The 17,787-nt window shown below is 43.2% G+C and overlaps 1 protein-coding gene across 2 annotated transcripts in view; it reads right to left on the reverse strand.

The window, feature by feature from the left end:
* The window catches only part of myo9aa (myosin IXAa), a gene marked incomplete at its 5' end in the record, with an annotated part of 73,534 nt that extends 55,955 nt beyond the window's left edge, over positions 1-17,579 (reverse strand). For both annotated transcript variants that reach the window (XM_079997574.1, XM_079997573.1), the window contains one exon: positions 16,683-17,579. In XM_079997574.1, coding sequence (XP_079853700.1) covers positions 16,683-17,579 — 897 coding nt within the window. The remainder of the gene's footprint in view (positions 1-16,682) is intronic.
* Between the last annotated feature and the right edge of the window lie 208 nt (positions 17,580-17,787).

The following is a 17,787-nucleotide window of genomic DNA, read 5'->3' on the forward strand; positions in this document are numbered from 1 at the left end:
AAGTTTCAATGACTTACAACTTGTGTCGCAGTTTTGTTTAAAAAAGGAAAAGCAATTCTGACATGCGTTTCTTACTAAGTCAAACAAACTTAGGTGCTACATAAACCAATTGATTCATAACAAATTCTCCTTCCTCATGACCACAAATCCTAGGCTGTGGAACACCAAGCTGATTTACTGAAGAGTAAATACGAGCCAAACAACAACTACTGTACTCAGCGAATGGTTTACTTCATTTAACTTAGAGGGTAAATCCATTCTAAATGGGCGGGATTTGTTCATATACTGTAGTCCTTTTAACATATTGTTCTGTGACTTTTATTACTGTATTTATTTACTTTAAAATTTAGCTAATAAATCATTTTCATGAATCTCAGCAAATTCCAGCATTTAAGCCAAAAGGCCGTCTCCAATATCTCGCACGCACGCACGCACGCACGCACGCACGCACACACGCACACACACACACACACACACACACACACACACACACACACACACACACACACACGCCTAATTTTGAATCACTGCCAACACGACGCAAAACTGCAGACATGGGCGTGGTGCTTGCACTTTATGAGCGATGGGTCGTTAATGTTTCTAAATGTGGTGCCAGTGCATGCCAAAAAACTACAACTAGGTAACCATGTGATATGTCATTCACACAACTGGCACACTTTAATTTTGCTTTTGCCACTGCTGCATGGCTTCTCTGCGGCGGGTGCCCGGGTGGTGGAGGGCCCACATATGTGGCTGTCTGCGGGTGTCTGCGGGGTGGCTGGCACTCGACCACATGGGTGGGCATTCGGGGCTTGCGTTTGAGTGGGGCGTCTGGTCAGTTGCAGTAGGACAGACTTGCCTTTGCGCTGGGTGTTGGTGGGCGTGGGGGCCCTGCCAGCTTGCCTGCCGGGCGGGTGGTTCGGGCAGGGTGTCGGCCCGGGTCCTGGCTCCGGGCCTGTAGACCGTGCCTGGCGTCCGTGGCCCGGGTTCTGTGCCTGCAGCTGGGTCTTGTGCCTGCACGTGGGGATGGGCTGTATGTGTGCGCCTCAGGGTTGCAGGGTCTCCTTGGCTCTCTGGGACTGGTTTATGCTCCTCAGGGCCGTGTGTGGGTGTTGCTCTGCGGGCTTCCGGCTTCTCTGAAGGCTGGAGGGGATTTCTGTGGTTACAGGGCAGGGTGCTTGGGGCTTTCCTGAGGCCGTGGGACTCAGAGGGGGCTTCAGGGCCTTTTCCGCTGCATGGAGGCACTACGATATAATTCCGACCTCATACACCAGATCCAATTGGGACAAGTCCGGTGGACACACGCACGCACGCGCACACACACATAAACACACACACACACACACACACACACACACGCACACACGCTTCGAACACAACACCCTCCTGATTACCTCCCTCTCCTTTTCTTCCTTGTTTACTGCCATAACTATGACAGGAAGAGGCCACGTGCCGAGTTGCCATCTGACGTTGAGATGTTTGTATTACCCTGTACATGTTGTTGTTTGGTTCTATGTTTACTTGTCTCAGCTGTGGTGATTCTCCCCCTCTTGGAGTAGTGATTAATTGTTTAAAGACCAAAACATGGTAAAATAGTTCTCCAAAGAGGGAGATTGGTGGTGGTTGTGTGTAACAAAAAGCTGTCGTCCACAGGACAGAGTTGTTGCAAGAAATTGCAGGTTGAGAAGTTGAACTCCACTTGCAGATTAACGCTGTCCTAGATGCAATGGCAAAAAAAAAATATAAATATATATATTTTTTTTTTTTTTTTTTTTTTCCATTTATTTTTTTTTCATCACCTATTGCTGTCATATTAGCTGTAGCATTGTCACTGCAACTGGAAAGACCTTGCAGTCACATGGTACAGTGCTGCCGAATAATACTTGTCCATGATAAGCCAATAAAGCCAATAAGCCTGAACCTACGGTGGTGATGTGGGAGCGGGGTGAGCTGTGTTCTGGGATGCACCGAGTGATTCAACTGATATCAAAGCAGCTGATGCCAAAACTACCCTCCATATACTCTATACACTCGCTTAGAGGTTAATTTTGTGACTAGCATTTTTTAAACAGCCGAATAATATGCGAGAACAGAGTGTGTCGACACACTGGATTCTATCATATATTCGGCAGATATTAACACAAAAACAGAATTTGTCGTTCTAAAGCGGGGGATTGGTGGCGGTTCTGTGTAACAAAAAGCTGTGCTCTTGTCATTCCACAGGTCGTCCACAGGACAGAGTTATTGCAGCAGTTCTTGATGATTTAAGAATGAATAAAGAGTTGCTTTGCAGGTTAAGAACTTGAACTCCACTTGCAGACTAACTCTGTCCTAGATGTAATGGCATACACATACTCTGTGTTGTATGCCCAGCATGCTGACAGCACAGGTAAAAAAAAACAAAAAAAAACAACGATTTGATAATTTTTGTTTCAGAATATTCTCCCAGTGGTCAGCTGCACCCCAAAAAGCCAGAGAGCGAAGTAGCACAAGTCAACCGGGCTCCCTGTGTAGGATGTTTGACAAGCACTAAGTAAATGTGCTCAGCTATTGGAAAACAGGCCTATCTTTTAGTGCAAACACTAATCCCACTCACTCCAGAAGCCTGTGTCAATACAGAATTTCTCAATGCCAGTGAGCTGCTTGCATGAGGCTCTTTTTCGGCTTAGGTTGCATTTATCAGGGTCCTGACAAATCAGAGCAGGAGGATTTAGTTACGAAGCAAGCGGACTGATTTCACTGTAAAAAAATAAAAATATAATAAAAATTTACTTCTTAAAACAGCGCGGCCATATGACATTAATTACCCTATGTCGTATGGAGTTCATTATAATAAAAGGTTGTTGTCGTAACCTTTGACAGATTTAATAAATACATTAAAAGAGCAAGAAAACAAAGTGGGAGACTTTATTTTCATGCTGTTTTGAGGCTGTGAAGTGTGTAAAACACATAAAAGGCCATATAGAAAAGAAGGTCAGGAGAGAATGAGTGCCATGATTCCACTGAGACACTACGAACTCTGAATGGCAAGACAAAATAATGTCCCTGTTGGAGGAAAAATGTATGCAATTTATTTTTTGCACACACAACTTAACAACTGTAGGTTAACGTCCCTGCGACCTTCCCTGCCACTGTGATCAAAGACATGTTTTGAAAACCCAGAACAGAATGTGTTCCTATTAAGCTAAGAAATTCTTAACTCTTAAGATAGCAGAAGTAAGATACGAGATTTCATGTGACTAAAACCAGTGCAGTAAAAAGGGCGGATGTACGAAAAAAATCTTCAACTTAACTAATGGTTGCACGTGGAGCCGCCTCTTCCTGTGTTTGAACATAAATTTGCGCTGAGGTTGAATACATCATCATCGGAAACCTTGATATACCAAAAACAGCGTTATGGCGGAAAAAAGGAAAAGCAGCCTAGACACCAGCGGAAGGAGAGGAAATGCAGGAGGTGCAGAAAGAAAGGAGCTTCCCAAAGCTGGACGCGGTGCAGTCAGATGGAATGTGAGGGCGAGGGGAGGGGATGCAAAGCGCTGGGAAACATGGGGTCATGGTCCACTCCTGCATTCAGTACTGGCAAAAAATGAAAATAAATAAAAATCTGAAAACAGAACCTCAACCAAAGGAGCATTTGCAGTATACTCTGATTGTACAGACTTCAATAATTCACTTCAGACAAAATCTTGTTCTTGAAAATGAACACGGCGATGAAAGGAGATTCTGATCCTGGTTTCTGAACTGGGTTCAAACATGATCACCAAGTCTTCACGACAAATAGGTATTGTTTTCCTTTCACCGTTTCACATGTGGCATGACTGCTGTAAACTGGCCACCTGATCCTCGTGTCCTTTACCGTGAGGCAATCTCATCCTTCATCTTAAAGTGCAGAAAAATATGCAAAACCCTGCGCATGACAAGGCCCAAGAGGAGTACAGGAGACGGTTCACATGGGGCTCGTCGGAGAAATCACTACGGGCAGTGGATTATTACTCAGGCACCAAAAAGTAAACCTAGCTCTCTTCAAGTGTTTTGGAAGGCCAAAAGTCCCCATTATGCCAACAGTGCAAAGCTATTGTTAATTGTTATTATAGATCACTCACTGTTCGCTGAGGCCACGGTGGGCTGGGGCCCTGGCATTCCACATTTCCTCATCTTAAAACACCAACGCCAACTGCACATGGAACAGTGAGGCTACTCGGAAGAGGAGTAAGGATCTGCCACGTGGTGCGCTAAAAAATATGCTTTTCTACAAATGTATATGTGTTAGATCGCACTTTATGGCACTAAGAAGTCCCCTGGGCCAAGCCAGTGAGAAATTATACATCTGTTTTCCCACCTAACGTACCCCATCGGTTTACAACGCAAGTGTCTATACATGCTGCTCATAAGTGGTATGCAGGAGAGTCAGTGGTTTGTATCTTCCAGCCAATCCCATTTTGTACATATCATCTTGTACATTTTACACAAATATTAATGCTTGGCAGCTGGTGTTTGGCTCATTTCAGTGTGTTTATAAATGGGTGCCAGATCCTTTCAGGAGGCCAGCGTGAGCATTGTAGCTTCGTGTCAAACTCCCTATTCCAGCCACCGACTGCCCATCTGTTATTCCCAACTGTGTCCCGAACATTGTCAGTGCGGTTTAAGCAGCAGCTACAGCTGTGAAAGCACGTGGTCATTTAAATAAATCAAAAAGTGTGGTCAGTTGACGAATACTGCAGACGTCAATTTAAAAACGAATGCCTTTGAGGCTCCACATTTTTGAATATGACTTTGAGAGGACGTTTTACGTAAGCCATGTTCCTGTATTACGGAACGTGTGCATTATCAGCCTCTCTGACTTAAGGCCTTTTTCTGCAGGACATGGCGGAGAAAAGACAGCTTTGGAGTCCTGCCTCTGTCTATGTGCCCTCCCTTATACGTCTCACTCACTTTTACCTTCCTCTACTTCACACAGGCCCAATTTACTTTGGCGTTCTTCCCATTTCCCTAATCTGAACCGAGCATTTACCCAGCAAACACCCTCTGTCAGCCTCACACCACTGGTCTTACTGAACCTTCTGGCTCTCCACATAGCTGCATGGCAGGTCATGGCTGAAAAGCCGTACTTAGCAGTTGATGATGACTCAATTAATTTTTAATGGCGGTTAATAGCGGTTACTGTAGCCTATAATTAGCACCTATTTGCCTCAAAATTCAGGAAATCAACCATAACTGTATCTGATTAATGGTTCCTATTATCTAAGGAATCAAAGGGGTGTTCAGATACATTTCACACACACACACACACACACACACACACACACACACACACACTATATATATATATATATATATACACACACACATACTGTATATACGTGTGTGTACGTGTGTTGGGTGCCCTGGCACGAGCACGCTGTGACCGCTTGCAGTCATGAGCCAACACTGAGGGTGCATTGGTAAAGCTTTTCCGTTTAGTGAAAAGCCTCGACAGGTGGTCTTATCCAGCCTCCCATATGGGGGCCACACGTCAAGTATTAGTTGGCCAACACCAGTAATTAGCCTAGACCGCATCTACAAGGTAAAGGGGGGGTGACTGTGCACAATCACTATCCGAAAGCTAACCCAGCGCATAAAAGGAGGCCAATCCAATTAGATAGATCTCAGAGACACAAACAGCGGGACGCCGTCCAATCCCGTGTCAGTCCTGGAATATGTGTCACCTTCAAGTCACAGTCAAGTGAGAGAGACAGACAGACAGACAGACAGACAGACAGACGGGCGCTTCCGAGATTTCTGGATTCAAAGATTTGCGAGTTTCTGGATTAAATGGTTAGAATTGAGGGGGAATCCACAGCAAAAAAAATAGATAAAATCGTCCTCTATTTGAACATGTGTCATTATTCAATCAAGCCATTCGCAAACAATTGGTTTCCCATGTTATGACAGAAGACCCCTATTCTGGTCGAGATAAATTCACCTCATATCTAGAAATTGAAACCAGAGCTACAGCCCCGTTGCAGTCTGCAGAAACATTTTCTGCCTGAGAAGCAGCAGATGTCTTCCTGCAGACAGTCACAGAGAGACGCAGGCGTTGGAAAAGCTTCAAATTGGGTGGGAACTGCATCTCTATGGTGAGAAAATAGCAGCGACGGTGTCTTGTGTGCCACCATTGTTGTGGTCAATGAAAATGCCAAGCCGCGTCGATCTTAGATAGATGGATATAAATTGATGAATCTCCTGCCCCCTGCTGAAGTGGTGTCTTCCAACTGAAGACAGATACAGGCATTCTATCTTCCTGGCAAGAGAACGGAGCCAAGCATCTTTCTGTGTGTAAAGTGCTGTTGTTACATCAACTGGCTTAAATCAAGTTTCTCATCAAGTTCCCCTTGGTGGGAGACTGGTTTCCAAGAGGATTATTTTCCTCGCTAGATCTGTGAAATGCTTTCTGCAAGGCTCAGAATTCATTTTTCTTCACAAATCAGTTTTCTGTTTGATTCCTATTGACAAAGAGAGATTTCACCACAACACAAAAGTTCAGAGAGTTTAAACTGGGGGCACATGGACTTAGCCAGAGGCAGCGAAACATTTCCACTCATGTTTTATGGTATCGGAATATAAAATTCACAGTCTTGTCTTTCTCTTTTTATGTGCAGATTTTTTCAGTTTTGTCAGTATAAAAACTTTCTAGGAAGGCAAAAATAGAGCAAAATTAGTAAGTGTACCGAGTTGCACAAGGCCACTTGTGATGCGCTTTCCATGAACGCGTTACGCTGTGGTGATCAGTTCAGTCATGTCCTCCTTAAAAGTCCAGTTCCGTGTGTGTGTGTGTGTGTGTGTGCTATCAGACGGGGCTTTTCTGCACCACATCTGGCGCACGGGGCACACAGGACCGACTACGACACCCCCAGCTGTGGACCTGGAGGCGCAAAGATCCTCTCGACCGATTTATATAACGAGAATGTCGAAACGGTGTGCCTTTCACGTTTATGTAACACCCTTTACTGATACTTAAAATCAAAGGAGTGGGAAAACCGTTGGAGAGAAATGGCAGCTGTGGGTTCAAAGAGAGCGTAGCCAGACGAGAAGGCGGTTTTGGGCGTTACCGGTTTCGAGGAACTTGGCTTTTCTGTGTATCAAGCCAGTACGACATGATTAGGGCACTTGTTTAGGCCCCGACGCTTAAAAGGACAGGTCCTCCACTTTTCAACCTGTTTGCCCCATTGGACTGGACTGGATTTGGAAGCTGCAGCAGAAAGGTAAATACCTCAATAATAAAGTTTGTAATGTTTGTGCTCCAACCATTAAGATGTTGGTTTCCATCACAGATAACTGAGAACAGGGTTAAAAAATAAATAGTAAATCTATCTTCTAACTAAAAAGTCTTGACCTCGAACGCTCAGGGGGATTGAACCTGGAAAACAGACGAAGGAGTTGTTCTTTACAGTAAGAGTTGAAATACCATACACACACACACACACACACACACATTCCACGAAAGGCAAAGCTCGCCCCCCCAGAAAAAAAAAAAACATCCGCTGCTTTTGGACGGGAGAGTCCATGGAGGGAATAGCAACATCCAGCCAGCTGCAGATGGACAAAGTCAAGGCCAGAAAGAAGAGGACAAAAGTGTCTGTGTGTGTGTGTGTGTGTGTGTGTGTGTGTGTGTGTGTGTGTGTGTGTGTGTGTGTGTGTGTGTGTGTGTAGAGTTGTGTTTCGTCAAAGACGAACTAAAGACACAGGACAGACATTTCACTAGTGTTTCTATTAGGCAAGAGGACGCACTAACCACGAATCTTCCAATTACAAAGCCAAACATAAAAATATAAAACAAACGCATCCCTCTTCTTTCCTCCCTCATTTACTACCATAACTATCACTGGAAGAGGCAAAGTGACCAATTGCTATTCCAGTTTTCCTGGACTTAATTAACTCGATACATGTTGTCTTCCGATGTTTGTTTTTCCATGTTGTTGTTTGTTCCTATGTTTATGTTTTTCCCATGTACATGTTGTTTGGTTCTATGTTTATTTGTGTGAGACAGTGGTGAATCCCCTCTTGGAGTAGTGATTACTAGTTTATAGACCTAAACATGGTAAAATTGATTTGTGCTCTTTTATCTTATAGGTCGTCCACAGGACAGAGTTATTGCAGCAGTTCTTGACAAATTTAATTTAAGTCTTTATTAATTGAATAATGAGTTCCATTGAAGGTTGAGAAGTTGAACTCCACTTGCAGACTAACTCTGTCCTAGATGCAATAGCATACAAATACTCTGTTGTATTGCCCAGCATGCTGACAGCACAGGTAAAACTTACATTTTTTATTTTTATTTTATATTTTTATTTTATATATATATATATATATATATATATATATATATATATATATATATATATATATATATATATATATATATATATATATATATACACACACACACACACACACACACACACACACACACACACACACACACACACACACACACACACACACACACACACACACACACACACACACACACACACACACACACACACACACACACACATATATATATATAATTATAAAGCAAACAAATATTAAACCTAATTAAAACCAATTTTGCTCTGACCCAATGGCTCACTACCAAAACCCAAGGACAGTGCAAAGTAGAAACAACTGGCACCGTGTTCCCTTCCCTTCCTACAGAGAGTCTTTTCTATGCTCTCCTCTTTGGGACACACCTGGAACGGCAGGTGTGGGCTGGACAGCGGGGCAGCTGGGGATTGGGACACCAAGCGCTGACCGCACCATTCATGTGTGTCCCTGTGCGTGTGTTTGCATGTGTATGTGTCCATGATTTGCTGACAAGGCCTCTACACACTGGCAGTTCCCAGCATAAATAAAGACTCTGTGAGGGGAGGTCAACACAGGCACTTTGTGAGGCCCCCAGCTCCCGAACCTCATTTCAGAAACCATTTATTTACCGATGCTGGTTGGAAATTACACGCCGTGGTAGTGACTAGGCGATCAAATTCGCCAAAGCAAAGGCTCTGTTAAAGGTCAACTTGCACGTAGGCATACCCAGTGAAATAACGTGTTGGGAAATGATGCAACAAGTCGATTGAAGAATTAGAGTGAATTTGAATGACTTGATTTTTGTGTAAATACTAAATATTAAATCTTAAACACAGGCCTTCACCATCCTAAATAGCTGTGAAACTAACTGACTAACCTGCCGACCCTGCTATTGCACTGTGGCAGCAAGAGGACAGTTCCCTTTTGTAAGGCTGAGATGTTAAAGTAAAATTAAATGTAAAGAAAATTGTTTTTTTGTAAATTCATTAAAAAAAACCACAATAAAATACGATCATATTTGGGTAGCTGCACAGAAAGTTTTTATCTTTAGCACCTTGCACTGGCTAAATACCAGATTAACAAAGTGTTCGTGATCAAAAGAGAAGAAAGCTGAACTATTAAAGGGGCCCTTTTGGCTTTAAAATCTGCCTGATGACTCTACGGACATAAGCACGATTCTGGAAAATGTGTGTACAGGCAAATTTCAATATCAAATAAAAACACCATCTTTAACTCATCATGTGAGAACCTCTGTCTAACCTGCAATTGGGGAATTTTGGATGGACAAAATAAATATCAACTGGATAAAATCAGCTGGAGGTTAAAGTATATAGGGTATGATTTTCAGCATATTCCAATGTGTTTTTAAATGAGAGATTGATCGTAATTAATCACAGAAATGTTAATGTAATTAAAACTTTAAATCATAATTTTACAGACTTTCGGTAAATTGTGATTGGCCCGATCAAAGTAACTCATTTTTTTTTTTTCCTTTCTGTTTTCCAGCTTTTTGTGTCACAAAATGTGTGAGATTAAATTACAAAAAAAAGGAGTTAAAAAGAAGTTGAGAGTGAAGTGTACAGCATATAAGTAGCAGAACAGCATTCTATTATCATTAAAGACACCTTTACAATCATACTTCACATGCTTGTAATATTTTGTTCAAATAAAAGACAAAGAAATGAACAGGCAGAGGATTCCTAAATTGATTTAGAGATAATTGCCTTCCTATCCTATTACCACGGCGACCATGTCTCGGCTCTTAAAACAAAGAGGCTGGAAGGTCAATAGTAGTAATAGTCAATCATGAGATTGCCCTTAGCCTGGAACAATCAGTGCAATCTCCAATGATCTTTGTTCCACTGACTAATTCCACTAACTGGAGACATTTAGGGGCTGCCAAAATCGACTTTCTAGAATTCCAGTAAAGCTACAAGACATTTGCACCTTGCCCAAAAAAAGATCAGACAACGGATTAAACCCATTCCATTGTGCACGCTCTGACATTGACCAGAGCTGCACTCTGTAGCCGCTGCACCGCACCACTCATTTTCGACATATACGCACGTGAGATATTTATTACATTCTAAACAACAGTGGGGGAGTGCATGGTGTCATTTAATCTCTCCCTCCATCAGTCACTCTCTTACTCTTGTCTTTTTCCCTGAGAAAAAGGAGAAAGAACCAACTTCAGAGCACAGTTAATCTCAGTTGACCCCACCCTGTTGGGGGGAGTCTGGTAATACACACTAATCCTACTCAATATTAGGGGGAGGTGGTATTATGTGCTGCTGTGTGTGTGTGTGTGTGTGTGTGTAAGTAAGGGAGATGGAGAGGTGAAACTGCTGACCTGTGTTGACTCACAGTGAGACTGTTTTTGTTGGACGGGAACACTGGAGACCATAACAGGAGCTTCAACACTGAATGGGCCAACAAGGTCTTCAGAGCTCCATTACATAACCACAAAACGCAAACAGGTAACATAATTAAATATCTATCTTCCCAATGGTCCAACAAGGTCTAACAAAATAAATCCTCCATCAACTACAATATAACTATTATAATTGTGTTTTGTTGTCCCTTCTTCACAAGTCGGCTGAAACGGTCCGTCCTAATATCATTTGTTGAGAAATCTGTTAAATTGCTTTATATAGTCGTTGTAATTTACAGCAAAGAGCAACATTATTAAAAGGTGAACTCTAACCTATTCCTAAATGGTCTAGTCTGCGATCTTATCTGAGCAGCACTTAAGAGCACCCTACCATGCACAGGTGGACACTTTGTATGCATCAAAACACAATAAAATGACAGACTGTTTACAATAAACAGATGTGGAAGCTATGCAGAATCTGTGTTTCAGCAGGGTCATGTGTGTATTCTCGTGCTGGTGTGTGCAGGTAAGTTCCATTGCTGGAGTGTGTCTTTGTGTATATTCTCGTTTACAAAGACCAAGGTTAGGAGCCCTGGAGTGGTCATCTTAAAGTACAACACAGGCATTACCGTGCAGCCTGTATGCAAGCATTTCCCATTCCGCGCTGTGTGACAGGAAGTGAATCATTTTAAAACTTTACTTGTGAGCTTCCTCCGCGACACCAATTTTATGAACTGGGAATATAAATATTTAAGAGGCTTATTTGGAGTTTGTTTATATGAAATCTTTGAGCTTGGGTCTTTAAAGAGCATGATCACCATATCACAACCAGGAGTGAAAACGCTGACTTGGTTTATTTCAAAAACTATTTTATTTAGTGTCACTGAATATCCAACTGTTCCCTCAGCCTCACAAAATACACACATTCCCACAACGTACCTTTCCCTCCACTTCAAATGTACAGAACACACCTGCAAACCAACCGTCTTTCCAGGATAACATCTGGATTGAAGGCCTGGGTGGTAGTTAAAACCTACAAGAGGGCCCCGTCAACTGGCTAGAACTGGAAAATCTAAAATAAAGTGATATAATCAGTTCCTTATCTGGAAAGTCTGCCTGGCCTTTCTCCAACGAACACTGGACAGGGAGCGTTTCTTTCACCTATCAATCTGTCAAGACTTTTGGCTGTGTATAGATGTGTCCCATTCAACTAAAAATAAAGGAAGACGCAAACTGTCGGGTTGTGCTTGCCAAACGGCAGTTATCTCGCAGGGAAGAGAGGATGGACCATTTCCTGCACTAAGCTATCATTACTGTACGTCTTCTCAGTGTTGTGCAAACTCAGGCCTCATGCAGAAAGACAAGCCACAGTACAGGAAGCTGAACCCAAGAATGTACAGGATTAAGCAGATATTAGGGTATATTTAAGTTTAAGTTTATATGTTCAGGAATAGTTAATGGTGTAGCTTCCATTAATACATTTATTTGATTTAGTTCTGCACGTGCTTCTAGCCTGGCATTGCCAGGCCGATTCGCTATTGGGTATTAGTCTGGAATCTCTCAGTTCAGTTTTGATTTCCAAGGGGCGTTACCAATGGGCACAGACTTGTATCGCATGGACGCAATAGTATAGACTTACAACCAATCAGAGCATTGGATAGACCTACAACCAATCAGAGCATTGGATAGACCTACAACCAATCAGAGCACTGGATAGACCTACAACCAATCAGAGCACTGGATAGACCTACAACCAATCAGAGCACTGGATAGACCGACAACCAATCAGAGCATTGGATAGACCTACAACCAATCAGAGCACTGGATAGACCGACAACCAATCAGAGCATTGGATAGACCTACAACCAATCAGAGCATTGGATAGACCTACAACCAATCAGAGCATTGGATGGACCTAAAACCAATCAGAGCCTTGGATAGACCTACAACCAATCAGAGCCTTGGTTAGACCTACACCAATCAGAGCCTTGGTTAGACCTACACCAATCAGAGCATTGGATAGACCTACAACCAATCAGAGCCTTGGATAGACCTACAACCAATCAGAGCCACGAAACGTGTGACGTAGCGCTGAGCGAGCGAGTTGGTAATTAAACTTTTACCAAATCCTGTCGGACGTACGACAAACACGTCTTTCATATCAACAAAAAGCTTTTTAGAGGAAAATATACCGTCCAGTTTGTTTAATACTGTCGCGATATCGGTTTCAACGGACCGTTCCACAACAGCGGCAGCCATCTTGGTAAGGTGCATCAACATCTGCAGCGTCATCGTATCAAACCCACCCCATATTAGATAAACGGCTGTGATTGGCCCGACCCTGGCAAGGTCGGGTGGAAATCTGTTTGAACGGGAGGGTGGCCAGATGTACTCTGCAGAGCAAATGAAACATGAGCTGCAGATTAGTCCCCAGAGCATGATGGTTCCCAGGCTAACATGCTTCTAGACCAAATAAAAAAATACCATTCCAAAACAAGGCCAAAAATTGTATTTGTTTAGTAAGCTACGGTGGTAGTTGAAGGGAAGGAGGAATGCGAGTTGATGTCAAGTTCTGCCATATCTGGCAGAGGCATGTAAACAATGTCAGCAATTGTAGACTTCAGATAAGGTGCTACTCTAAAACAAAGTGTAACATATGGTATATTCCCATTAACACTTAGATGCATCTTTAATTTGGACAGTAGAAAAACACAAGAGAACCCATCTAGACATCCCTGAGAAATGGAAACGCCAACCTACCTGGAAGCTTCAGGTAACTAATGTAACTACAGCCATCCCTTCAGTATTCATTTCCATCAAAGTACACCTCATTATTTGAAGGACTTGAGCGACAGGGCTTGTCAGGATCTTACCAGTCAAGTACTGCCGTTGGCACTGCTTCAAAAGCATTAAAACATGTTGTAAGTGATATCTTCCATCAAGTGTTAATAATCTGTCTTTCAGAATGCCTTTGGCTTAAGGGGTGAGTTTGGGGTCCGGGTCATTAGAAATGTACTTTCGTTGCTCTGTTTTGTTACAGTGTTCACCAGATTGTGTAAAGGCAATGCCCCAGTCGATGATTTATTTTGTTTCCACCATGGAATTGAACTAAAAGCTTTCCAAGAAAAAGCTCTCTCTTCAAACCGGACTGGCATTGAAAACAGATTTTTTTGCAGGCGGCATGGTTGACAAATAATCATGAACATCCATTAACAACTGAAGTAATCTCCAGCAGGGCACTGAATCACTAAATCTGGGAGTGCAGCTGCTCACATTAAACGATTGGCATTGTTCCAGTTTGCTCCTAGGTGTGAGTGTTTGTGGAGGGCGCACATTTGTCAAATTCTAGGCTCAGAAGTCCCCCCGCAAATATTTTGGACACTGAAACTGTGACACCCACACTGGAAGTACAACCTGTCAGAAATCCACAATGCAGCAAGGAATATAGGAACTTGAAATGTCTGACAAAAGTTCTTGGCCTTTGCCCAAGATTCCTTTCTCACCCCAAAAATGCTTCCTATTAGAGTGTACTTGTTTGCTCATCCGACTGTTGACTCAAATACCGGCAATGCATGTTGGCAGAATTTGGGCAAATTTTCTTTAACGGGACCGATTATGTTTCTTTTCAACAAATTAATAGAGGTCTCTGAGGTCCCCAAAACATGTTTTGAAAAAAAACAAAAACGTTTTTTTTTTAAGAAAATACCATTCAGATTATCCATTCTATATGGATTCATTCTAGTTATTCTTACATGCCTCCATACCATCCTGTTCCAAAAAGGGCTGTTTTTTGTGGGAGACCTAGTTCTGTGAGCCAATGGGGTTTAATGTTAATTCTGGGTTCCACTGTATTTAGTCTGTAAACTTTCACTGATTTCACCTTATCGGTCCAACAATATCTGGTTCTGAACAAATTTGAGGGGAGAAATACACAACCCAGTTGCTGAATCTTCACTCATATCAGACCTACAAGGCCTAATTTAAAAGTTCACCCTGATTTTCATTGCTGTTCTGCAAACTTGTGGGGGAACATGAGTTAAGACCTTTATTTTAGATTACTTAAAAATTGCACGGTCTAATTACAATACATACAATTAAAATAGCACAACCAAATGTGACAAGATTAGTAGTTCCATAAATCAAGAGAGAGCTTGCATCCGGTCCTTGGAACAGATGGTATGGTGAGCATAAATGGTTATAAGAAAGCATTAAGGCCGTAGGTGATGGTTGATTTCAGATTATGAAGAGGCCAGACACTAAGTTTGTCTCCTGGGCCATGTCATGCAGTAACATGTTAAAGTAAAGCAATGGTATTACGCTTCCCATGAACAGAATGTCATTAAGAAACCCCTCCATTCTAACGATCAGTGGAATCTACAAGTTCATGTTGGTTAACCTTTAAGGTCTTTCACTGGGGGCTACTGCCATTTCTTGAAGGCAATGACCCATGTCAGAGTGGTCAAGGTGAATGCCTAATCCCTCCACATCAAGATGAAAGGACAATACTGTTTTAGTATGGCGAGTGGCACTAAATTTCACGCTACTACTAACAAAAAAACAAACAAAGAGAATACAATTGAATGTCTTGCTCCCGTCATGCAGGAGAAAGGCATTCAGTTTGTGACTGGTAAACACTGAAGAAGAAAAGGAAGATGAATTGGCCACAGTCCCTATTCTCCATATCACGCCTATTCCGTGCCCTATTCTCCAGTCTTGGCAACAGTCGACAGTGGGCAGAAACACAATCTCACTATGCAAACAAATAAAGACTGCCCCTCTGCTTTTAAAACCACTCATTCGTATTACTGTGCTTGAGATTAAGCCACTTGGCTTACACATTAACTCCGCACACATGCCGATCAATAGCATTCCTAAGAGGTATGTTTGCTATAAAGAAGGCAGCAAACTATATCGTCAGTAGACCTGCTAGACCTTTGTCACATTACATTTGAACTTGGCTTTGAAGACCACGTTTTGAACTTGCAATTATTAATAAAAACACAGGAAAACATATGATCAATCTTGTAAGGGGTGGTAACTTGAGCAGTTAACTAAAAGATCTACAAAAGTGTGATTATCTAGGGCTGGAAAACCAGTTATAAACAGTGGACTGTGAACATATGAACTGACAGTGAGCGATACAGCCCTTGTAAAACATGAAAATGTTGTCATAAAACTCCTCTATCGGCCGTTCTGACTGGCTGCATTGTGCCTATAGTTGAGGGGTGTTATGTAACACTAAGGAATTTAGTTGATCTGAAGATAAATAAGAACAGAGTGTGTAGCTGTGAACTTCTCAAGGCCTCAGCCCTGTTTCTCAGTCACAAGTACCAGAACTTTAAAATGTGACTGGAATGTTGAGGCAAGGGACAGCATGAACCCAAAAAAAGCCTCTCCTTTTCTCCACATTTGGCTGGAACTGGGCAAGCGTCTACCTTCTACCCTGGGCAAGCGTCTACCTTCTACCCTGAAAGACCCTGCAGTAGAATAAATACATAGACCTAGATTGAAAGAAAGAATGTTGAGCAGATGCTTAGTGCTTGAAAATAAATTTCTCTTGTATGAACTGCGTAATCCCTGCACAGCTGGACTAAAACTGTAGTAATGCTTGAAATAGGACAGGCCCAACTCGTGGACCGACATAGGGACAGCTGTGGCCAAGCTGCGTTGCATAACAAATATGACAAGCCAACTGCACAGCAGCTCACACCAGGATGAAAATCTCAGTTTAACACAGTAGCCGTAGCCCTCCCATATAAGCAATCTGCACCAATGAATAATGAGCACCAGTATGCTTTGTAACACCATGCACATGTATTTGTAATGAGTATTGACATTCAGCTTAGAGACCTTCTTATGGAGACAAACTGGTTAAAACAATGTAAATATGAGCGTTTGTCGAAGCTTTATCAGAACATTTTCACGTTACAAAAATGTAACGCAATGCTGTTATATACATAATGTTATGTCATCATTCTAAGCTTACCTCCAATACCGGCCCTGCCCCCAGAATGATCTGCTCCACCCCACTGGCAAATCCTTTCTGGCTGAGAGCGGTCAGGTGATGAATCAGGAAGTTTGTACTCTGTGTTTTTCCAGAGCCACTCTCTCCTGATATAACAATGCACTGGTTCCTTTGTCTCTGCAACATGGCATGGTATGCCACATCCGCCACTGCGTAGATGTGCGGCTCCAGCTTCCCCAAAGCGTGGTTATCGTACATCTTGACATACTTGGGATTGTAGATAGGCAGGAATTTAAAGGGATTGATGCAGATGAGGATTGTGCCAACGTAGGTGTAGATCCTCTCCTGGCGGAACCGTGAGCGCAGGTTGTCCAGCAGCGAGCGCTCGTTGAGCTCCGGCAGGCGGCACAGGTCAGCGTGGTCCCCTTGTGGTTCGGGCTGGGGCAGCAGGCCGCGTTCCACCATGCACCTGCGTTCCTCCGTGACTTGCAGCCACATCTGGAGGCTGCCACCATAGTGAATGGAACCGTCGAGGTTCTTCTGCCGCAGCAGGAAGCGGTAGTCCTCCCCGCCAGACAAGGAGCGCTGCTCCAGCGCCACACGGGGCCACAGCATCATCCGCTGCACAGGGCAGTCACTGGGGTTGAGGATCCATTCCTCCCCACCAAACTCCTTCACCTCAGCCAGAACGTAGCACTTAGTGCGATCCAGTCTGAGGCGATCGATGACACGCTCGATGGCCTCTGCGGCCGTGGTGGTCTTGCGGGCGCTGACCGGGCAGTAGATGGTGCCCTCGGCCAGGGCTCCTGGGTAGATGCGAACAGTGAACTCTGAGTTCTCAAAGCGCCGCCGCCGCCCAAAGGAGCCCACGCCACCAATGCCGCCACTGCCTCCGACCCCGCCATCATGAGCGTTCATGGCGGAGAAGGCGTTCCCATTAGTAGAACACGCCACTGGCACGTCCTTCTCTGGGCTGGAGGGGCCACAGCATCAAGACATCACTGCTGAAAAGTGTGGGAGACACAGAGACATAATGAGTATCAAACAAGGTTTTATTACTGTGATTGGTGTGTGTGTGTGTGTATGTATATATATATGTATATATATGTGTGTGTGTGTGTTTCAA

The sequence above is a fragment of the Zeus faber genome, assembly GCF_960531495.2.
Source record: "Zeus faber genome assembly, chromosome: 3".
Classification (NCBI taxonomy): domain Eukaryota; kingdom Metazoa; phylum Chordata; class Actinopteri; order Zeiformes; family Zeidae; genus Zeus; species Zeus faber.